This window comes from Diorhabda sublineata, chromosome 8 (genome assembly GCF_026230105.1).
Source record: "Diorhabda sublineata isolate icDioSubl1.1 chromosome 8, icDioSubl1.1, whole genome shotgun sequence".
NCBI lineage: Eukaryota > Metazoa > Arthropoda > Insecta > Coleoptera > Chrysomelidae > Diorhabda > Diorhabda sublineata.
Window position 1 is genome coordinate 2348115 of NC_079481.1, and position 25687 is coordinate 2373801.

Sequence of the window (25687 nt, forward strand, 5' to 3'; positions counted from 1 at the left end):
ATTCGTGGTATTGGATTTAGGCCAGTATTTTATTAGATAACAGTTATAACAAACGATTAATATTAATTTAATATTAGTTTTTGTTGTTTTAACTTGATCCATTTTTCGTCTGGCCTATTAATTTCACTGTCTTCTTCGATTTGTGGAGACACGCGGGTTGCCAAATCATCACGGTTACTAGGTACATTTAATGTATGCTTGACGAGTTTCCTTTTTGCTATACATATATATATATATATTTGTTCTTTCGATATATTTTGGAGTTAGTCTTCGTGCGAATTTTGTCATATTTACATCGGGATTAGAAATCTAGTGATGATGTTATATTCACTTAAAACGAAATTGTTAGTTTACTTCAAATTCGTACCGAATAATGGGTAATTATTATTATTTTTTTGACCATTCTTAATTTTTTTTTCTATCTACTACGAAAATATGACTTGGCACTGACAATTTTCGTAATTGTATTTATCAACTACATCGTGAAATAGTTTTTAATGCAACAAGTGAGTAAAGTAATACTTTTATTCACGAGTAGGACGATTTAATTCACTCACAAAATAGACTGGATGGATTGTCGGTAGGTTCGTGAATCGGAATCCATTTTGTTTGTTATTGAATCGTCTACGAAACCCTCCGCAACCGTGTTGGACTTCCACCCGCCGTTTTTCTTCAGTTTTATTATATCACCAACGATACCTTCAGTTATTTGGACACCATATATTTTCCTGGGAATTCTTCTTTATCGTATTGCCAGTTTCCATATTTTTGATGCATGTTGAATTGTTTCATCCGCTTTGCTTTTGACTGATGCTTTTAAAAAGGTTTTTCTTTCCCATTTTCTAACTTATTTTCTTGGTTAGTAGAATGTATCCCCATTTATTTTGTTTGTTCTTCATCTATTCATTATTTTTATATGATATAAAATAAGTATTTAGAAACAGGAAAATTTCATCGGAAAAATAGTGTCCCACTAAAATTGTAACATTTCCTAATTTTTTTTTTTTTTTTCATATTCCAAAAACTTTATATTGTTTTTTTTCGCGTATTGAGTCATAAACCTTTTTAAAATCAATGAAATGAAGATGTAGTCCCTCTTTTTTATCGCAGCTTTTGTTTTGTAAAAGTTTAAACGTTGAAAATTTTTTTTCAACTTGGATCGCCTGGTTCTAAAACCTCGGTAATTATCTAGATTAGGTTAAACCCCTCCGATTTCGTTAAAATTTTAGTATGTTATAGAAAAAATTTGATATAGGGCGCGTAAATCATCCCTTAACATAGTTTTTTAACTTCGAAGTTCCAGAAAAAGAAAAATAATTCATACATCATTGTTTAGCTTCGCATGTCTAACCTAACCTAACCTAACCTAACCTAACATAACCTAACTTAACCTAACTACTATTTTTAACTAAGAATATCGATAGAATATAAATCAATAAACAAAAATTCATGAAATTTTATCTTTTTCATGGTGAAACACGAATAAAAGAAACAAATATTGATATATTTACTAACGATAGTCGTATTTAAACAAAATAGACTAAATTCTCTACAAATTTTATGATACATGATGTCACCATTAGGTAATGAAGACATGCGAAGCTAAATTATGATGTATGAATTATTTTTCTTTTTCTGGAACTTCAAAGTTGGAAAACTATGTGATGGGATGATTTCCGCGCACTATATATAAACATATTCTTGTTCAGCGTAATTTTCTTTATAACATACTAAAATTTTAAAGAAATCTGAGTGGTGTAACCTAATCTAGATAATTCCCAAAACTATGTTGTCTTTATACTTTATTAATCGATTTATCCTTTGCCTTTTTTTATAAATTGGCCGTACTAGTGCCTTCTTTTTGATGTTTCTGGCATCTTCTCCATTTCCCACAACCTCTGTAAAAGGTTATTCATTTCTTTTTTATTGTTTTTCAGATTGTATATACTTCTTCTGTTAGAGTTTCGTCTCCGCCATTTTGATCTCCATTATCTTTAGTTTTTCTTTGGATTATTTCGTCTCAACTTCTTCATTTCCCTTTAGAAACTTTTAATTCCTTCATCATCTTAGAAATCCTTTATTTGTTGTATGTGTTTTTCGAACTGTGCCTTCTTTTTCTGTTTGCAGATGCGTTTTGTTATTTTTATATTTTAATAGTCGTTGGGTTCTATGATTATTTCTAATCACTTTGGCTCTATACTTATTCCAGTTGAGGAAAGAAATGATAGTCGGACGGAGCCAAATCTGGTAAATAAGGGGTGTGTTCTAGTAATTCAAACCCTAAACACTTTTGGATAGTTTTTCGCGTTTTTTCTCTTTAATTTTTTCCCGTAGAGTCGTCAATAGTAATCTCCAGTTATTATTCTACCCTTATCCAAAAAATCAATCATGATTACTCCATGGCAATCCCAAAAAACTGAAGCCAGAACTTTTCCAGCAGATTTTTGGACACGAAACTTCTTAGGTCTTGGAGAACCGGAGTGTCGCCATTCCATCGATCGTTGCTTTGTTTCTGGATCGTAGAAATGTACCCAAGTCTCATCCATAGTAACAATTCGGTTTAAGAAGTCTACATAGTTGTCAAATCGAGCACAGATCGAACGCGATGTTTCTATCTTTGCAAGCTTTTGGTTGGCATTCAAAAATTTGTGGGATTCATTCATTCTCATGTCCAAATTGATGATGAACGCGTTCGTATGGAATATTAAGTCCTTCAGATATATGTTTTAGCCCAATTCGACGTTCTGATGAAACCATGTCATGAACTGCATCGATATTTTCGGGGACCGACACAGAAACTGGCCTTCCCGATCGGTCATCATCTTCAATGGAAAATTTACCTCTTTTGAACCTTGCAGTCCAATTTTTCACCGGTCGCATACGAAGGACATTGACCACCAAGGGTATTAACCATATATTCGTAAATCTGCTTACCCCTTAACCCTTTCAAATACAGGTAGTACTTGATGATGATTCGATAATCCAATTTTTCCATTTTAACAATTTCGGTGGACATCTTTTTTCTCTTAATTCATTGCGTAACTCTAGTTTACTATTTTGGCGTCAAACACTTACACTTCTAATAATTTATTGTTCGTTACTATGACGACGCAATATTTTTTGTTAATCCACGGAACTGGTCTAGGTTATTTGTACTTATACGTTGGTATGCATTTATTGTTTTAGTCATATCGTGCAGCAAACTTAGTATGTGTGATTAATGACCTACTTTATCAGTCGTTAAATAATTAAACTATAAAACCAGTGGATCAAAAACAATCAATAAGCATTTAAATAGATACCAATATCCATTGATGTTTATATCGCCTATTAATGTTTAATAAAGTGTTAAGTACGGCTCAACTGTAGTTATAAAACATGTCTCAAGTGATTTTTTAAAGATGGCAGTCTCATTTTTTCGAAAATCGTTTATAGAAGGATACCAATTCTCCCATATATTTGCCTCTATAATATATTGTCGGATGGATTCGACGATGAAACTCCGCGCGTGTCTTAAATCGGAAGTATTCTTCTTCTTTTTTATCCCTGTGTTATTTTTCCATGCGAATTCCTGTTCTCGAACTTCGTTATTTCCTTCTTTCGCCTACTTTCATCAATTACCAGTTTATATTGTGTTCTTCGCCTCAAAACTGCTACAAATTCCTTATATAACTCTCAATCATCACTATTAACTAGAAACAATTTTAATTTTGCTTTCTACTTCACTTTTACTTGTTAATATTGCCTTGGGTACAACATTTATTTGAGTTTAATGAATATTAATACTTTTGATTAGCTCTGTATAATGAAAAATATTTATTAAAGTCAAAATATTTATATATTGAACACATTGTTACCTTGTAGTTGTTTGTTTATTTATTTTAATATCAAAAATAATAATAATATGACAAAATGTTCTTGAACTTTGTTATTCCAAACGGACCACCCTATATATTTTGTGTTTAATTATTCTTTAATGATTTTTGTGCTAATACAAATCTCGTAATAAAGTCTAGTGTCGGTAAATTAATAAAAAGTTTAAGCAGTAAAATATTTATCCAAATCATGACGCTGAAAAACCTACAGCAACTGAAGACAAATTTTTAAATGTTTGTGTCCAAAAAACCATGCGATTTTTAAAATTTTACAATACATTTTGTAACATCCCTGACTGGTCTAATCTCTGTAGTAATCCTATCTTTCAATTCCTGAATATTTTGCAGGTTTTGTTTTATAAAAGATGTTTTTCAAGTGATCCCGCAGGAAATAGTCTAAAGGATTCGTGTCGGGTAATCGCGGGGGCCATTCGATAAAGCCACGCCTTCCAATTAAGCTTCTAGGAACGCACAAACGCTTAATGAGGTGGGGTACTATCTTGTTGTAACCAAATATTGCCGTTTGGCATATTATATTGTCTAAAAATGAAGTTTTTTTAAATGGGTGTGGGATTCACGCATCCAACGAGGATTGTTACGTGACCAGTATCAACATATATGCCGTTCACGTTTCCAATAATACAAAAAGTGGACTTATCGCAAAACATATCGCGAAACATGATTTGCATCGTTTTGATTGTAACATTTTTTCATTATTAGGTCTGCAAACTCTTCACGTCTATCGAAATCATCATCTGACAGATCTTGAACCCACGTTACTTTGTATAGATGGAGTTTATTATCACGTATCAATTTTCATTACGGAATATCAAGTTCCCAATTTTGGGTCAAGTATATGAACTGAAAATTAGTCACTTTTTTGGCTCCTGAAACAACTTATTCTATCGAATTTCTGGCTGGACTCTTTCCTGTAGAATAATACTCTATATAAGCAAAAACTTCATGAAATACTCCTCAGTATACAAGTTGAAAAATGATTCTATTTATTACAAAAAATAAAATAACAAGAATCCCCAAAAAAAGTTGATTTAATTCAATTCAAAAAAAGGAAAGTAGAAAGGTTAAAACTGAAATCTCTTCCAAGGAAAAATAATTTTCCTGGCAGCTTCTTATTCTATTATAAAAGGAGTATTGAACTTATTGGACATCGCTAGGAAAAGGGTATGGAGCTAAAAGGAGATTAAGTTGGGTTTTCTCCGTTGGGCCAGGTTCTTCTGGGGTCATCCTCGCACTTTCAGGGATGCTCTCCTTCAAGGAAAAATAGTTTTCTTGGTATCGCTCTACCAACTTTGAGAAAACACTTCCAACTATCATTTTGCCTTAACGGCAAAGAAATTTAAAGAAAAATAATAAGATAAATGATCGGATTTTTATTTGGTTATAAAGAGGAAGGTATACCGTTGATAATGGAGCACAACATCAGCCAAATGGCCGCCACGACTGCGCTTACAGGACCATATTATATTTCATGAAATTTTCCGTAACCAAATTGCAAAGCGGCTGCACTATGTCCTCGATAGCCTCACGAATTCCATCTTTGAGGTCTTGAATCGATGCTGGACTGTTGGCGTAGACCTTATCTTTCTTTGTTGGCCCCAAAGGAAAAAGTCGCAAGGTGTTAAATCACAAGATCTCGGTGGCTAATTGTGATCACCTCTTCGAGAGATAACACGGTCCGGAAATTTTTCCCGTAAAAGATCGAGATGGTTTCGTTGCTTGTGTGGCACGTAGCGCCGTCTTGTTGAAAGTAAACGTTGTCCAAGTCAATACCATCCAATTTCGGCCATAAAAAATCATTAATCATCTCTCGTTAGCGCAATTCATTCACCGTAACTATTGCTCCAGCCTCATTTTCGAAAAAGTAAGGTCCGATGACACCGCCAGACCATAAACAGCACCAAACAGTCACGCGTTGGGGATGGAGAGGATTTTCAACAATAACTCTCGGATTTTCCGTGCTCCAGATTCGACAATTTTGTTTATTGACGTAACCACCAAGGTGGAAATGGGCCTCATCAGTTAAGATGATTTTTCGATGAAATTCCGGATCATTTTCATGCATTTCAAGGACCCAATGACCCAACTGAACTTTATAGGCCTTAAGACCAAGTCTTTATGCAAAATACGGTGTAATGACGTTTGTGGAATGGCTAATTCCAAATAACGACGAGGAATGGACAAACCTGGGTTTTCTTCAACACTTTGGGCTACAGCAGCAATATTCTCAGTTGTTCTTGAGCGACGTGCACGGGTTTTATTCTTTACATCACTAACTTGTCCCAACAGTTCGAATTTTTCCACCAATTTCTGTATTGCGGTCCGAGAAGGTACTTTACGTCGACCGAAAAATGTTTTAGTTTTACGAACCGTCTCTTCACCATTTTTATAGTGAATTTTAATAATTTCATTGCGATGTTGAAGCGCGTATCGTTCCATTTTCATTAATGGCGTAGTTTCTACTTGTCAAATGTCAAAAAATGACAGCTTCAAAAGTGACATTTACCGAAATAGCGGGCTGTTCAAAATAACACCGCTTATTGGAAAATCCTTTACATTGTGTATCATTCAGTATTAAATTAAAATTAAAATTCCAAACCCAACGATGTTACAAACAATGAAAACCAAATATATTCTGGATTCAAGTTGAATAAATTATATTTTTTGGGTATTATGGAATTTTATATAGATTTGGAAAAGGCACTTTCTTAGATAGGTAAAAATACTATACTTAACAAGAATTTGTATTCGCAAACAATATTTGCAAATATTTGTAGTCACACAGATCCGAAAAGTTATAAAAGATCTTCAGTTTGAAAGTGCCTTATGATTTATTGTCTAAGGGTTTTTGGAAAATAACAAAAAAGTATGTAAAAGTTATAGTTCAACGAAGTTCCTCAATTATTTTTTTTTATCTTCCTCGTTAGAGGATTTTATTTGATTCAAAAATTTAAAATATTAGTCTAACTATCTACAATAGCGTATTTTTTCAACTATTACCGTTTTTTATACAACCTATCCTTCATGGTTTACCTACTACATTTTATTTTTATGTTAATAAGTACTTTGGTGTGACTTTTTATAAAGTAAAACTTTTTTGTATAAGAATAATTATGATTATGTAATAATTTTTAATTAGATATCCTTCCCTTTTTTTCTTGAATTAATTTTTTTCCGGGATTTTATGTTAGTTTATTATTTGTGATAATTAGAATCATTTTTCAACTTGTATACTGAGGAGTATTTCATGAAGTTTTTGCTTATATACAGTATTCTACAGTCCAGCCCGAAATTCGGTAGAATAGGTTGTTTCAGGAGCTAAGAAAGTGACTAATCATCGGTTGATATACCTGAACCAAACAGGATCGTATTATGTATACATAGTCTGAACGCCTTCGTCCGTGTCAATTAATTTCTAACCATGGAACAGTGTGAATTAACCGGGTTTCCAATACGAGGTGTTATTTTGAACAGCCCGCTATTTCGGTAAATGTCACTTTTGAAGCTGTCATTTTTTGACATTTGACAAGTAGAAACTACGCCATTAATGAAAATGGAACGATACACGCTTCAACATCGCATTGAAATTATTAAAATTCATTATAAAAATGGTGAAAGTTTGGCAGAGACGATTTGTGAAACTAAAACATTTTTGGGTCGACGTGAAGTACCTTCTCGGACCGCAATAAAGAAATTGGTGGAAAAAGTTGAGTTGTTGAGACAAGTTAGTGATGTAAAGAATAAAACCCGTGCACGTCGCTCAAAAACAACTGAGATTATTGCTGCTGTAGCCCAAAGTGTTGAAGAAAACCCAGGTTTGTCTATTTCTCGTCGTTATTTGGAATTAGCCATTCCACAAACGTCATTACACCGTATTTTGCATAAAGACTTGGTCTTATGGCCTATAAAGTTCAGTTGGGTCATTGGGTGCTTGAAATGCATGAGAATGTTTCGGAATTTCATCGAAAAATCATCTTAACTGATGAGGCCCATTTCCACCTTGGTGGTTACGTCAATAAACAAAATTGTCGAATCTGGGGCTCGGAAAACCCGAGAGTTATTGTTGAAAATCCTCTCCATCCCCAACGCGTGACTGTTTGGTGCTGTTTATGGTCTGGCGGTGTCATCGGACCTTACTTTTTCGAAAATGAGGCTGGAGCAATAGTTACGGTGAATGTATTGCGCTAACGAGAGATGATTAATGATTTTTTATGGCCGAAATTGGATGGTATTGACTTGGACAACGTTTACTTTCAACAAGACGGCGCTACGTGCCACACAAGCAACGAAACCATCTCGATCTTTTACGGGAAAAATTTCCGGACCGTGTTATCTCTCGAAGAGGTGATCACAATTAGCCACCGAGATCTTGTGATTTAACACCTTGCGACTTTTTCCTTTGGGGCCAACAAAGTAAGATAAGGTCTACGCCAACAGTCCAGCATTCAAGATTCAAGACCTCAAAGATGGAATTCGTGAGGCTATCGAGGACAAATCTTCTTGGAATCCTTGATGACCTTTTGATCATTACAACTTTTTAAGCCAGCACTAGGAATTATTCCGCAGATAAAACCTAAAATGAGTGGACTAAATGAGATATTGAAATTTACGAAAATCGAACTCAAGGCACCATGTAAAGTGAAAAATATATTCACCAGGTGGAAGGTTAGCTGCTTATTTTCGGTAAAATTCCATTCTATATGTGGATATATCAATTACCACTAATTGACATTATCAATAGTTAGTTTACTCGACAACATCATAAATATTGTGGCAATTTGGAAAGTTAGTTATTATAAAATTCGCAAAAAATGATAAAAATGAAAATGCCAACTCACACAACGCATTTCAACTAGTACAAGTCGATACATTCATATCGTTAGAGGTTAATTTCATCAAACTATTTTCCTATTACATCCAAGAGTCACGTAAGTTTTGTTTCAAACAAAATTTGTTATACGAAAACGATATTTTAGATTTATAGTCTATTTTTATTAATTAAAGAGTAATAAAATGATGAAGCATTCGGAATCCATAGGCGTAGACAGATATTTTTATTTATTTTGAGTAATTTCGTTGTTTATTTTCCTTTATGTAGTATCGTGCAAGCAATATTTTTAGTAGCGTGAATCTTGTTTAGATGTTAAGCATTTCATTTTGTTTTTCTCAACATACCGTATATTTTGTGTTTAATATTTCATATTTTGATTGAATTCACCGTTCAAACTATTTATTTTTTGAAGTATTGGTACTGATAATTTTTTTTGTTAGGTTAGGTTAATATTTAATCAATATTAATGGGAATAACCCCAAATTAAAAATAAATTTGAACATAGTGGCGCATTCATTTACAAAATTGTTTTAATTCGTAATTTTTAAAAAAAACGCCCGGGAGGTGTTCTTGATTATGAGTGTAAAATGACACTTGACATATTTTGACGTTTGAACAACAAAAAATTGAATAAACCAGAAAAACGCATTTTTTGCAAAAAATTAATTTTTTTTTAGTTTCTTTACAATATTTTGATCAAAAAAAGTCCCTACACTCACTATCGTATCTCGAACCTATTAATCGTTATGAATTTTTAAAAATTGAAAATCACCCAAAATCCTAATTTTCTTGAATTAGATAAAATATATAAAAAATCGAAACGCTATAATTTTGAATTCATTATATTTGTTATTTAATCTAAACTGCTATTCGTCTTGTTACGTTTTTTTTTCCAAAATAACACGAAAGTTAAAATTAAAATAGAAGTGACTACTGAGCCACAATACGTGAACAAAAGAATATTCAAACAATTTGAAGAAAAGCGTAACAAATAAAATGAAATACTTTTTTTGATAACTCATCAGTCTACGAAGACAAGAAAAAATGAAGCTGCGTGAATTAGAAGCTGCTTTTTCAATCAAAGCTACAACTTTAAAGTTATCGATATTATGGCACGAGTACGATTTCGTGGCGCTTGGATTTGACTAGGCCATTTTGTAAATCGATCTAAAATAAGTCGAAAATGAAGAATAAAATTTTTCGATATCTCGCTTCGATTTCGAGATATCGATACTTAAGGCTGGAAAAATTTATTTTTATTTAAAATTTGTATACATCAATCTAACCTAACCTAACCTAGCCTAATCTAACCTAACCTTCTCTTGGTGCACTTTGTGTGAAAAAAGTTCAAAAATCGTGAATTTTTTACAGCCAAAATAGTCTAGAAAGAAATTTTATCGCGTGAGGATTATTTTAGTTTTATTTTATCATTATTTTTTTTTCTTATGGGGGGCTTCGCTCTATAAATAATGAAAAACAACCGACAATTCTTTATAAAAAACATAAAATTATTCATGTATTTATCGTATGTTATAAAAATCTGTTTGTTTCAATATAATTTTGGAGTATCATGGTAAATAATATAAAAATTAAATAAAAAATCTTTTTTTATTGAATTAAAAGATTCACATTGAAATAGAAGTGATAAAATATTCACTCATTCACAATATTCATTCAGTATTGAGCGCCATCTGTTGTTCAATAAACCGAATTTTGAACTAACGTTTGATTTCAACTATAATTATCGATATCTCGAAAACGAAGCGAGATATCAAAAAATTTCATTCTTCATTTTCGATTTATTTTGGCCTAATTAAGACAAATCCTCTAGATCGCGGCGCCACGGAAATCGTTATTTAGTACAAGGCATGTTTCATCTTGCCAAAACTTATTTGGTGTATGTCCCTCATCGATCTATATTTTGGTGTCTAATTTTTAGGTAATACTGAAATATCGTTTCCTCCTAGTAAAATAGACATTCTGGAAAGCGTCTTCTAATTAAAACCTATTTCTTTTGAAAGTTTCCATAGAATGCTTCGTTTCAGTTCAGGGTAACCCATCAAAGCTTTCCTTCGAAGTCTTTCAAATTATTTTCTATTTGAAATTTTGGTCTTCCTGGAGAGCTTTACGTGCTGTTTGAATCCCACCACGTTTCCCAATCAATCAATCTGGACTTTATTGTTTTAGTATATGTTTTCGATGGTCTTGAAGTAAATTTGGTTTAATAAAAAACCATAATTACCTAATGAATCACGAGTAAGCAACAAACATCTGTTTATACGTAGATAAACTGTATATTATCTCTTAATGAAGGAAGATTAATTTTTTTCAAGAGTTCAGTGTCAACGAAGTGATTTATTGAGGTTATTGGGTTAGTGACTTCAATAATACTTGCTGCGTGCCAAGTTCCATTCGAATTGTCTGAGATTTCACTTTCTTCGAATAGATTCACTCGAACGCAACTCGCAACAATAATATGTATACACGGCGTCCCCTTGAAATTTATACATTGAGGTCGATAAGTCGAAATATTTTTACGTGGAACGTCACCCTCTTGGGTGTGTTCCATTAATTTTTGTATACCAAGTTAACTATTTGTTGTTGATTGATGTTTGTCTGAAAGTTTTTCATTTAAATCGCCATCATTTTAGTTCCGTGCTTTCTCTGATTCAACAAATTCTCTGTTTACGAGGGTTGCTACTTAAATGTCAACACACAGATCTGAATATGTCAAATCGGACATCGCCGTCATAAAGTTTGACGTTTCTAACGTACCCAGAACGCGGTATTGCGATACGAGGGCCATTTGAGTTGTTTACAGATACTTCAAACATTCATCTTGGTAAAAAAGTGGAAATAAATCACATACACCAGCATTTGTTTGCAAGAAGTGTTCGAAAAAATCAATCGCAGAAGATAAACACACATCAGTTCGAATAAGCGTTTTTGAATAGTGTTTTTTGGAAAACAATATCCTATTATAAATATCTGCCTCTTTTTGTTTATCTCAAAATTTTAGTTAACTTGTTGATTCATTCGTTCTGTTTGTTAATTTAACGTAAATTATATGTTTTATGCGACGATAGTGCCTAGATTTTCATATTTCAATACTGTTTATAATATAAGGTTTGAAATTGCAAGGAGAGGTTCGTAATAATTGACTAGTTTCGACGTTATTACGTCTCAACAGAGTGGTTTAACAAACTATTACTCGGGTTGGGAACCCAAACTGAAGACAAAGTCGAATAGCGACGCTATAATTGAAAGAATACGAGGAAATATGCAAACTGCTGTTTTATTAAACCCTCAACGACTGGTTTTATACATAGAAAAGGGTGGACGACATTTTAAACACCTAGAAAGCCATTAATTACGTAGTTAGTTACCTAAGTTGCTAATTGTTAGATTTATTACATAGTGTATTCAAATAGTGTCGCTATTTTTAATAGTTCGAAAAGAAGAAATCCATGATTTTCCTGGATAATGCCTCGACGAATATTGAATTACTTCTCATCTGAATAACCTTATGTCAATCGACCTTTTTGTCGATGTCAACATCCCCAATATCTCGCAATTTTAGAGATTTGTAACTACTGACTAGTTTCGACGTTATTACGTCTCAACAGAGTGGTTTAACAAACTATTACTCGGGTTGGGAACCCAAACTGAAGACAAAGTCGAATAGCGACGCTATAATTGAAAGAATACGAGGAAATATGCAAACTGCTGTTTTATTAAACCCTCAACGACTGGTTTTATACATAGAAAAGGGTGGACGACATTTTAAACACCTAGAAAGCCATTAATTACGTAGTTAGATACCTAAGTTGCTAATTGTTAGATTTATTACATAGTGTATTCAAATAGTGTCGCTATTTTTAATAGTTCGAAAAGAAGAAATCCATGATTTTCCTGGATAATGCCTCGACGAATATTGAATTACTTCTCATCTGAATAACCTTATGTCAATCGACCTTTTTGTCGATGTCAACATCCCCAATATCTCGCAATTTTAGAGATTTGTAACTACTGACTAGTTTCGACGTTATTACGTCTCAACAGAGTGGTTTAACAAACTATTACTCGGGTTGGGAACCCAAACTGAAGACAAAGTCGAATAGCGACGCTATAATTGAAAGAATACGAGGAAATATGCAAACTGCTGTTTTATTAATCCCTCAACGACTGGTTTTATACATAGAAAAGGGCGGACGGCATTTTAAACACCTAGAAAGCTATTAATTACGTAGTTAGTTACCTAAGTTGCAAATTGTTAGATTTATTACATAGTGTATTCAACAATTTGTATATTTTGTATTGATGGACAAAAACTCTATTAAATAACATCGGCTAAGCAGAACCGGACTCACAGCAATTTGTACAAAACGAGTTTCCCACTCTCCCCACCTATTATTTGAAGAGAATGCGCGGAATTTGTTAAAAAAAATAAAGTACCACTTAATATGGTAAATATGGAACAATTCTTCTTTTTTAAACTCAAATATTTTCAAATACGCCCTCTAGTGGTGGACGTAAAATTCTGAAAATAACTCACACGCGTTTCTCGAAGCCACTTTTGGTGTAATTTTTTTATATATTCGGCTGAAATATAATTTCTGAGATACGGTCGACGATAGTTTTCGGTTGCCCACCCGGTACGTACATTTGTACAAAATGGCAGAGCGCGCATGTTCATCCCTGTTCATACAAAATAGTCGTAAAAATTTGGAAAAAAAACGTGCGTTTGTTTTTGCGAAGTCGTAAACTTTATTTAAACTATAACATACAATTAGTCCAGTCAACAACGGTTTTTGTCTTAGATATTCATCGAATTGTTTGAAATTTTAACACTAGATGATAAATACTTTAAAACCTACAGCCTTTTACTATGGGGTGGTAGTTTTTTTTCCTTCAAACCAACCCTAGGAATCGATAGGAAAAGCATTCTAAGCAAATACTTCCGCATGGAGCTTTTTCGAAAAATCAATACTTTGGGACTTATTCGTGATTGAAATTTTGACTTCTTGATCCAAAAAAATCATATTTCTAATCTATTTGTCACAAATAACTCAAAAACTTCCGTTTAACCTTTCGTTTATGATTTATTAAAGGTGAAACTTATTTAGATTTTGAAAATTCAATAACTGGAAAACGGGCAATTTTTCGAGAAAAATGTATAGAATCTTTTTTGAAGAACTTGAAAAAAACATTCAAATGAGACTTTATATGACTTTCTAATACTTAAAATAAGGGAGTTATGACGAAAATAAGATGGAACCCCTTCATTTCATTGAAAAAATTCATTCCTACCCTTGATAATGCCTTGATTATGAAAAAAATTATGGTTACAATGAAAAAAGAATTTTAAAATTTTTGAAAAACATTAAAAATAACTCAAAAAATATTAGGGGTGCGTTAAAAATGCCACAGAACACAAAAAAAGGTTATTTTTGAATAAGAATTTTGTTTGTTTTGTTTTTCTTAACTTCAGAGTTATCCTAACCTAACTTTTTAATGTTCACAGTCGCGTTTTGGAGCCCTTTGAATGTTTCCCTTCTAAACATTTAGGGTTCAATAGATTCCAAACCTTTTTAGCCTAATAGATTATAAATTTTCCTACAAAATTGTGCCTTTAATCGACCTCCTAGCTCGAAAATTAAGAGAGTAAAACCTAAAACAAACTAACAACTTTTGTGTGTGTAAAAAAAGCCGATATGGCATTGGCAACATCTACTTTGGTTAGAGGAAACTTTTTCTACATAAACATGAATATAATATGGGGTTAAATACATAGATTAAGGGTTGAAAATCATGAATAATATCCTAAAACATAATTAGATCTTTATTTTAATGCTAGAAATGTTTTTTTGAGTTTCTGCATGCTTTAAGTTTCATTTTATAGAAGATTTTGAAGAACTTAATTCCAAAATATCACGCAAATCCATCAGTCTCGATACAGTTTTGAGGTTATACCATATTTTTACCGTTGTTCACTGGACTAAATAATGATTATCGTTGCTCAAGTGGGACCTGCTCTACATGATAGTATCGAAGGTCAATGGCGCCTTTTCTCTTGGCGTTTTCTCCAACAACAGATTATTAAACATTTAACGTTTAGTTTAGTGGATAGATATTTCAAAATAAATGAGATGTTCAAGAGAAACTTTATAAATAACTGTTGAAATCGAAGGTGTTTCTGTATCAAAATGATATTGATTTTATTAAAATGTTCCATTCTTTAAAATATTCATTACGAAAACGAACTGAAGTAATAGTTTGATTAGTTTTTACCCGCGGCTTCACTCGCATCGAATCCATTAAATAAGTATTAGAAATCATTATAATAGAAAAGAACGAACTCCATAACTCCACATTGAAAATCCGCGCCTAGCTCCTCTCCAACTCAACCGATTTGAGTGTTCAAAAACTCAAAAGAAAGAAGGTATTTCAGCGAGTGTTTTTAAATCAAAACGAATTCTGTAGCTATATTAGAACCTGAGATATAGATCTTTGAATGTAGAAAAATTGCCAAAAACCTACAAAAATCCATAACTCCACATTGAAAATCCGCGCCTAGCTCCTCTCCAACTCAACCGATTTAAGTGTTCAAAACTCAAACGAAAGAAGGTGTTTCAGCGAGTGTTCTTAAACCAAAACGAATTCTGTAGCTATATTAGAACCTGAGATATAGATCTTTGAATGTAGAAAAATTGCCAAAAACCTACAAAAATCCATAACTCCACATTGAAATCCGCGCCTAGCTCCTCTCCAACTCAACCGATTTGAGTGTTCAAAAACTCAAAAGAAAGAGGATGTTTCAGCGAGTGTTTTTAAATCAAAACGAATTCTGTAGCTATATTAGAACCTGAGATATAGATCTTTGAATGTAGAAAAATTGCCAAAAACCTACAAAAATCCATAACTCCACATTGAAAATCCGCGCCTAGCTCCTCTCCAACTCAACCGATTTGAGTGTTCAAAAACTCAAAAGAAAGAGGATATTTCAGCGAGTGTTTTTAAACTAAAACGAACTCTGTAGCTATATTAGAACCTGAGATATAGATCTTTGAATGAAGAAAAATTGCCAAAAACCTACAAAAACCCATAACTCCACATTGAATGTCCGCGCCTAGCTCCTCTCCAACTCAACCGATTTGAGTGTTCAAAAACTCAAAAGAAAGAAGGTGTTTCAGCGAGTGTTATTAAATCGAAACGAAGTATCTATCTTGAATAGAACCTGAGATATTGAGGATAGAACGTGTGTATGTGAAAAACTCCCATAAGGGGAAATGGCATTTGAGTATAACTTGAGAATGGTGACAATTAGATCTTATAAGAAAAGGTAATAACGTGTGACGAATCAAAAGGAACAAGATTTGTGTCTGTTGAAGCTGTGGAAGAAAAAGCGGAGCGGAACTGATAGCAAAAAATTTCCTGCACTATTTGGAACAAAGGAAGATTCGCAAGGAGCAAAAAAAAATTTTATTTTACCAGTTTCTTTATATAATATCGATATTTTTAAATGAATCGAGCAATTTATTGGTGGACTCGAATAATTTTACATTATTTTATTTATTTTTGGTCCGTCCATATTTTAAATGAATTATGTGCTCTTTAAACCTGACATTTAAGGATCTCTCAGTCTGCCCAACATATAACTTGTCACAATTTCATCGAAACGCACGTCAGGCAGTGTAATTGGTGTAGTTATAGTGTAAACAGTGTGTTTACAATTGACAATGACGTTGTTCCATAGACTTCACTCTCAAGGTAACTCCATAAAACTAAGTCTATACTTGGAATAATACGAATTCAATGGAATTTACATATTTTGTTTGTTTTACTGCGAAAACTATTTTCGAAGTAACCAACAGAATTTTTTATGTAAATAAACTATAAAATATGTATATAAAAAATATTTGATGACGTCGTAGTTTTCTATTGAAAAACAAACGAATTGTCTTTTCACGGAATTTTCAAAAACACACAGTTTTGAAGGATATAGAAATTCGTTGGTTTATTTCGTAATATTGACAAGAAGCAAATATCAAAAATCAAGTAGCAAAAATTATGACTAGAATAGAAACCTTCCAGAATTTAAAATCAATTAGATCTGTATTAAATTCGCGCGAAACGATGAGTCTTTGAAGGCGTTCCCCACAACAACACCCCAGACCCTTCTCCAAAATGTATCGAAGGTCTTATGTGGCAAGAGAAGTACCTCAGCTAAACAAAAACTGGAATAGTACATTACTCCGATCAGGAACATTCCATTTCGTAAATTTCAACCCAGCTGAACGATGTACCCTGATCAGTTGAAGATCAAAGTCAGCTGATGGTGGAGTTGCTTTTGCATTTCGAGTTCCAGCTACTTCTTGTTGTATGTTTTCTTCGCATTGCTTGCAGTTTCAAAAATTTTTGATCCTGGCCACAGTGGACTGTAATATTAGTGTGCCTTGTACTAATTGTAGCGTTGTCTACATAGGACAGACATCTCAGTATTTAGAAAATAGACTAAAAGATCATCAATAAGATAAACAAAATAAAACTGCGTTAAAAAAACATAAATTCAATTATGAAGATTCAAAAATTCATCAAAAAAACTGATTTTAAAAGAAAACAGACCTAAAATGAAGAACATTGATTATTAATTACAGTGTGTTTTTATATACGCTATCAATAAACTTATTTATTTGTTTTTTTTTTAGTGATATGGCTCCTAATTTGTTAGGAAGTACTTCTTCGTTCATGATGGCGGAACCGACGTGTGCTGAACCAGTTCAGATAATAAGCACCAAAGATAACATCCAACAGAATCATCAGGCGCACCAACAACCTACTAGACAGTCGACAAAAAGGAAACAACCTAAATACAAATGGGATATTGTATGGAGAAATGTTATGGCTTTCTTACTTTTACATGCTGTGGGAGTGTACGGATTTTACTGTTTACTTCTTGGAAGAGTTATGTGGAAAACGATAATGTTCAGTAAGATTTTTTTTAATTGGGGGAAGTAATGTTTGTCGTTTTGACTCTAAAATTATGAAATATTAGATGTTTTTGCAATTTTGAATAGATTGGTCAGAGGTATAGGGTTTTTTTTAGTAACGTAACAGTTAAAACGAAGAAAATTGTTGAGATGTTTACCGCGTTAGACGTTGGTAAATTCCAATTTCTTTGAATTCTTTAAAATCAATCATTTTGATCTCTTCGATTTCCCCATCTATCAGTGAGACCGACAACATCAAGCATCGACAAATCGAAGAAGAAAATAGTTTGTTCCGTAACTTGCTTTGTATGATCACGATTTTCATGTATTACAACGTTGCCACATCACAACTGTAGTTACCATAAATTTATACAGTGTTGTTTTTCAAAAATGAATTTACTCCAATTTTAACCCTGTATATTTCTCACCAAGATGGAACTGAAGGAATCCAATGCAGAAAGTCACTAAGATACAAGTTTTTTCAATTGATTTATGTCAAAAATGAATCGATACCCCGAATGGCTTCGGAAATATACAAGTTTTTATACAAGCATGTCTGGTTCTGGTTTTTTTTACCCTTGTAACGAAAGTATGCAAAAAACAAAGAAATCTAGTTGTTTTTCTTTTGGAAATATTCAAAAATTATTGTTAGTTTTTGGAACACATGTGTAGTTTTCTGGAAAATCCAATTTTCATAAATTTTCTCTTCAATTTTTCGCCTACAATAATTTTTTTCCCAATCCACTGATATATTTTTGAACTTTTCGTATCAAAAACCCCTTTCCACAGAAATGTACAAGAATCCGATCAAAATTTTTTCCCAATTTTGTAGATTTGAATGGAAAAATGCGAAAAAGTTTTCTTGTTTTACAACGTTGCCACATCACAACTGTAATTACCATAAATTTATATAGTGTTGTTTTTCAAAAATGAATTTACTCCAATTTTAACCCTGTATATTTTTTACGAATATGGAACTGAAGGAATCCAATGCAGAAAGTCACTAAGATACAAGTTTTCTCAATTGATTTATGTCAAAAATAAATCGATACCTCGAATGGCTTCGGAAATTTAGAATTTTTTATACAAGCATGTCAATTTTTTTTTATTTCTGAATTTTTTATTTAATAACAAAAAATAAACCCGTATACAAAAAACTATGGAATCTAAAGTATCGAAAATATTCAAAAATTGTATTAGTTTTCGAATTAAATGTATAGCTTCCCGGAAAAGTACAATTTCCATGAATTTTCTCCCAATTATTGCCCATAATAATTTTTTCCTGATCTACCGATATCTTTTTTGAGCTCCTCGTATCAAAAATCCCCTTTCCACAAAAATTTACAAGAATCCGAACAAAATTTTTTCCCAATTTTGTAAATTTGAATGGAAAAATGTAAAAAAGTTTTCGATTTTCTTGTATTACAACGTTGCCACATCGCAAAAATGTAGAATATGGAACTGAAGGAATCCAATTCAAAAAATCATTAAGATACACGTTTCCTGAATTTATCGACAATAGATGATGGAACTTTAGTCGACCAGAAGTATTTGCAGCAGATCGGGAACATAACCAGAGCGTGTGTTTGATTCAAAAAGAGCAAAGGCAACCGATTCATCTTCATTCATTCTTATCTTCATTCGAGCAAATTTGGGCGCTGTTAGTGACCAAAAAGTTCCATTAGGACATTACCTTCATTTCTGTGGTCAAACACTCGATGGTACCATCTTCACGACGCTGTTTTAGTTCCATCCAGCGCACAGCTTCCTCATGTCCAAATTTGTCTGCTAGCTTCGAGGATTTTCTTCAACATTTCTGGAGTAGTTTACAAATTCATTGAAAACGTTCACTCTAAATGGCTGCCAAATGAATACTAAACAACGTGGCGTCTTCAAACTAGTACTGTATATAAACCACCGCCATCTCTAGGTCTAGCCGGGTACTTCTGGCACAATCCACGTATATTAAGCAATAATATCTATTTAAGTAACTGATGTACATTTTGAAGAAGAAGTTGTTTATTTAATTATAATGAAAAATACTTTTTTTCCATTTTCAGATACTCTGTTGGCTGTCTTCGCCGGTTTAGGAGTTACAGCTGGTGCCCATAGACTTTGGGCGCACAGAACTTATAAAGCAAAATTACCATTCAGAGTGCTACTCGTATTTTTCCAAACAATAGCTTTACAGAACGACATCTACGAATGGGTGAGGGACCATCGGGTCCATCACAAATTTACGGACACCGACGCCGACCCGCATAACGCGAGTCGAGGTTTCTTCTTCTCGCATATAGGATGGTTGATGGTTAGAAAACATAAAGATGTTATAGAAAAAGGGAAAACTGTATATATGAGCGATGTCGAAGCGGATCCGGTGATTAGATTTCAGAGAAAGTAAGATTCAAAATACTTTTAATGGGGATTATAACTACCCTCTTCAAAAACCATCAGTTTTTGCCCTCGATACTGAATTCCTTTGTTCTCATATCTTGTTGGAATCCTGCTCGTCACTGACAACTCCCGAATCATCAGGAATTATCAGAAAAAAGAGTTTTTAACGACATGAAAACTTCATTAACTTGCTGTATATAGTTTGCATCCACATTATTGTCCAAAAAACCCTTCATGAGTTAATTCCGAGCTCCAATTTATGCATGGTAAGCTTTTCTAGAAATATCTCCCGACAACTTTCGAATTTTTGGTTCAAATAAATACCCTCCTTTAAGTTGTTTATACTTATTTGTCTTAAGTGTTTAAATCTTTCACTTTCTTTCTTCATAGTATTCGAAAAGTTTCCATTAGTTCACCTCCATTTAAAGAAGACACATCTTCCACTATCACCATTATTTCTTAGACAATATCCAAGGACGCTATCGGTGCTAGTGAGTCTGCATTTTGAGGAACAAATCTTGCAGATTGCAGTTTTGGATATTTGGAATACCATTCAGTCTTTAACTCCTCTCGCCACACATCTTTCCATAAGTTTTTTCCATTAATCGAAGCAGTGCTGGAAGTCTTCTTTGGTTAGGACCTTCAGGAGCCGTTTTTTGCTTTATCGCTTCCATCGATTCAAATTGAGTCTCTTTCAAAGCAGACCTTTTGTAACCTTCCAAGGAAATCTAAGCAGACTAATTGTTTTCCAATCGCTGTCCACATTGGTAGAGATTCTAATACAATTTGAGGTGGTTTTCTCTCCGGTTTTGCCTTTTTCTCCTACTCTCCTGTCTTCTTATTTTTTTTTTTTAGTACTTTATGTATTTGTTGGTTACGTACCATCGGGTAGTCAACCATTTGCCTCATTTCTTCGGAACCTCTGGCTTCTATTCTTCATTCTTTCGCCTTCTATGTTTTGTTTTCGTTAACTTCCAGCTTGTCCATAAGTTTTGACAGTTACCTCCATGGTTTCGAATAAAGTTTGTATTCTTACATTGTCACAAGACACCCTCATGAAGTTTTCTTTCTTTTTCTCCTGACGTGTCTTTCCCTGTAAGGGTTTTCAGGCTCCATGCCTCTAACTCTTGTGGATTTTGGTGTTTGTAAGATAATCATCATCAGTCATCTGGTGTCTGGACTATTGAAGGCGTAGGGTCAAATATAACCTGTCGATACCAGTTACCATTGATTTTAAGTTGAGAAAAATTTAGTTTTATCGTTCTGAATTTTTTTCATATTGGAGAAAATTGATTGGTAATTGTGTAATTGTTTCTTTCAGGTACTACGTTCTGCTGGTTACTCTATTAACTTTCTTATTACCAGCTCACATCCCATGGTACTTCTGGGGAGAAAATTACTTCTTGGCTTGGTACACGTGTATATTTAGATACACTTTGTCCCTCAACTTTACTTGGTTGGTAAACAGTGCTGCTCATATTTGGGGAACTAAGCCTTATGACAAGTAAGTTAAATATAAATAAGTGACACTAATTCATTATTTTTAGGAAAGTTTAATGTTGAGAATTGATCAAATCATCCTGTGAATTGGTCCAAGGGATCAACTCTCTTAAGACTTCTTCATATTTCTATCAAATTTCTTTCTTTTTAACTTCTTTCCTGTAGGATCCATTTGGATTGTTGTAAATTTGCTTCTCCACTGATTTCTGGTTGGGAACGATTCAATTTTTCCAAAACCACTAGGTATAGAGTGTACCAATTCGTAGCACTAGACAACTCCTTCTTGTATCTTGTCTAAATCATGTCGTCGTACCATTATTTGGTGGGACAATGACCATAGAGGTTTTTCCATCAATATGTGAATTGGTTCAAGGGATCAACTCTCTTAACACTTCTTCATATTTCTATCAAATTTCTTTCTTTTTAACTTCTTTCCTGTAGGATCCATTTGGATTGTTGTAAATTTGCTTCTCCACTGATTTCTGGTTGGGAACGATTCAATTTTTCCAAATCCACTGGGTGTAAAGTGTACCAATTCGTAGCACTAGACAACTCCTTCTTGTATCTTGTCTAAATCATGTCGTCGTACCATTATTTGGTGGGACAATGACCATAGAGGTTTTTCCATCAATATGTGAATTGGTTCAAGGGATCAACTCTCTTAATACTTCTTCATATTTCTATCAAATTTCTTTCTTTTTAACTTCTTTCCATTTGGATTGTTGTAAATTTGCTTCTCCATTGTTTTCTGGTTGGAAACGATTCAATTTTTCCAAAACCACTGGATGCAAAGTGTACCAATTCGTAGCACTAGACAACTCCATCTTGTATCTTGTCTAAATCATGTCGTCGTACCATTATTTGGTGGGACAATGACCGTAGAGGTTTGTCCATCATTCTGTGAATTGGTCCAAGGGATCTACTCTCTTAACACTTCTTCATATTTCTATCAAATTTCTTTCTTTTTAACTTCTTTCCTGTAGGATCCGTTTGGATTGTTGTAAATTGGCTTCTCCATTCATTTCTGGTTGGAAACGATTCAATTTTTCCAAAACCACTAGGTATAGAGTGTACCAATTCGTAGCACTAGACAACTCCTTCTTGTATCTTGTCTAAATCATGTCGTCGTACCATTATTTGGTGGGACAATGACCGTAGAGGTTTGTCCATCATTCTGTGAATTGGTCCAAGGGATCTACTCTCTTAATACTTCGTTACTTCGTGCGTATTAACTAATAGTTTTTTCAGATCTATAAATCCAACTGAAAACAAATACGTAGCAATATTGGGATTCGGTGAAGGCTGGCATAACTACCACCATACTTTTCCGTGGGATTACAAGGCAGCAGAACTTGGCGATTATAAAATGAATTACACGACGGCGGTTTTGGATTTCATGGCTTACATTGGTTTAGTGTACGATCGTAAAACAGCGTCAGCCGAAATGGTCAAAAAGAGAGTTGACCGCACTGGCGACGGATCTTGGACTAATGGAAAAGCAGAAGAAGAATCGCGACCAGAAGATGAACATCATCATTCTTATGAAGATTGCGTCTGGGGTTGGGGAGATAAAGATATGAAAGAAGAGGAGATTAGAGACGTTATTGAGTTTAATAATTTAAAAGAGGACTAAATTTGTTTTAGTGTGATTGTTGTTATCATTTTATTTAAATTTTGTACGGCGTGACTTTAAAATTAAGAAGTAGTTTAATTTGAAGTATTTATACAAATTACAAAATACAAATTTTGTAGCAGCTCATCTAATTATAAATGATACAAATAATTACAACTCTCAACGTGTAATTTTGAAGCTTTATTCGTTGTTATTGGTTGAATACATCAAAAAGTAGAGTTGGATGTTACTAGACAGTCGCATCTTTAAATTTAGTGCTTTTTTTATCCTTTTTTTTTTCCTTATTTCTGCCATATAATTTCGTGGTTTTCCTTGTTCACTGTTTCCTTTAAACTCGAGATCCCCAATTGTATATTTAATCTTCCCATCTGCATTTCATTCTTCGTTTCGATCTTTTTCGTATTAGTTTCTACTATTTTCTTTAATTAGTTTAAATTCCAGGTATTTCCAGAAGAAAAATCACAAACAGAACATCAACATCATATTTATCAGTTAAATTATTTGTAGTTTGATTAGAATTTACAAAAAAAAGATTTGAATTTCAGTTAAATTATTTATTTTTTAACATTTATAACTTTCTCGTTCATATGAATTGGAACCATTTCTAAAAATTCTCTTTTTCGTGTATTAGATTCCGTTCCGAGTATCTTTAAAATTGAATTTATGTTTCTTTTAATATTTCCTGGTTCGTTAATGTAATTTTATTATGTTTATCGTATTGATGATCTTTTATTCTATTTTCTAAATACTGAGATGTCTGTCCTATGTACACAGCGTCGCAATTAGTACAAGGCACTTGACATATGACATTATTTCTTTTGTTTTTTGGTGTTTTTGATGTTAATTTGTCGATATCACATTTCGATAAAGGCTTAAATAAGTCGAAACGTCAAATTTTTATCTGTTTTTAAAAAATTATAAAAGGAACTAATTTCAAATCAAAAAAGCTCCGAGTTGATTTTTATTTTATCTTGACATTTTACTTTTGACTAGAAGCATTATAAAAAGATTAAAAATAATTAAAAATAATTGAAAATAAATAAATAAAATAAATTCGATAGAATATGTAATGAAATTTTCGTTGAAATTTGTTTAAAAACGTCAAAAAAAATTGATATTCACCGACATATATGTTTGAAACTCTAATTAATTAAAAAATTTATTTTGTTTTATAAAGATCATTTCTTTGATAGTTAATTTTTGATAATTTTCATATTAAATTAATATTTTTGCTTTTCATTTTGTTTACGTAATGCGTTTGATGCATTTTTATCACATTTGTGATCATTTATCCTATTTGCCAGATAATGCTTAGTCAGTCCAATATAATTTCGTAAACAATTTAAACATCCGATTATTTTATTTTTAATTTGGTATTTGGATACAATTTTGCGTATAAAATGTTGTATGTAAAGTATCGTATATGTAAATTTAGTTTTAGCTCTAATTTATACAATTCCTTAAAATAAGTTGAGATTTAATATTTCCTGGTTCGTTAATGCAATTTTATTCTGTTTATAGTATTGATGATCTTTTATTCTATTTTCTAAATACTGAGATGTCTGTCCTATGTAGACAGCGTTAAAATTAGTACAAGGCACTTGACATATGTAAATTTAGTTGCTCTAATTTACACAACTCCTTAAAATAAGTTGAGAGTTTTTTTGATCTTTCTTTTCACTTATTTCTTTTGTATAGTTGCGTGGTTTACTTTGTATGCCATTTCTTCACTCTTCGGCTATTTCCTTTAAACTCACGACCCCCAATACTTCTAGGTCCATCAGCAGCCTGGGTATTTGCAGCATTAAACTCAATCAGTTCGCTTCAACTCCATTCCATACGTCGGACAATTTGTCAAAACAAGTTTCAAGGGAGTAGTATTAAGAATTGACACAACTCTAGTATGTTTAAAAAGAAATTTATGGAATAGTATTGATGCTTCTTGTTCTTACAAGCTACTCTGCCACATTCCAGCAGCCGGTTCTCAATATTTTCGATCTTGTTATTATGATCTTCTTCTTTTTTCTTGTCAAGTTGTCATCTAAGTGCCCGGCAGTTGTCAAAGGCGAAGTCTTATCGATACATATATTAAGCACCAGGTTGTAGGGAAGCCCCAGAAAACGCACAACATCGTTGTTTGGTGGAGGAGATTTTGGCGGTGTGGTAATTACCCAATAAAAATAGTTTAGGCAGGGGAGATCTTGAGAAGTTTGCCATAATTATAAAATGTGATTTCGTGAAAATATTATTTCGTTTATAAAAGTATTTTCACGAGCGTTGCATTGAGTTTATTATCATTTTTAATTATGATTAAAACGTGTGATATAAATTGCAATTAAAATTTATTTAGGAGTAGTAATTCAAAGTGAAGTTAATTATATGCAGGACTGTTATTTGTTAGCTTTCACAATGTTCATATTTTACGATAATAAAGCCTTTAAATATA

At 32.9% G+C, this 25687-nt stretch overlaps 1 protein-coding gene across 1 annotated transcript; it reads left to right on the forward strand.

Annotated features, from left to right (window-relative positions):
• The first annotated feature begins 203 nt into the window (after nt 1–203).
• Nucleotides 204–25687, forward strand: LOC130447560 (acyl-CoA Delta-9 desaturase-like). The gene is made up of 5 exons (XM_056784433.1): nt 204–377; nt 17433–17713; nt 19775–20111; nt 21430–21612; nt 22857–25687. Exons 1-5 carry the CDS (start codon nt 316–318, stop codon nt 23239–23241), a joined length of 1248 nt encoding a protein of 415 aa, XP_056640411.1. The 5' UTR covers nt 204–315; the 3' UTR covers nt 23242–25687.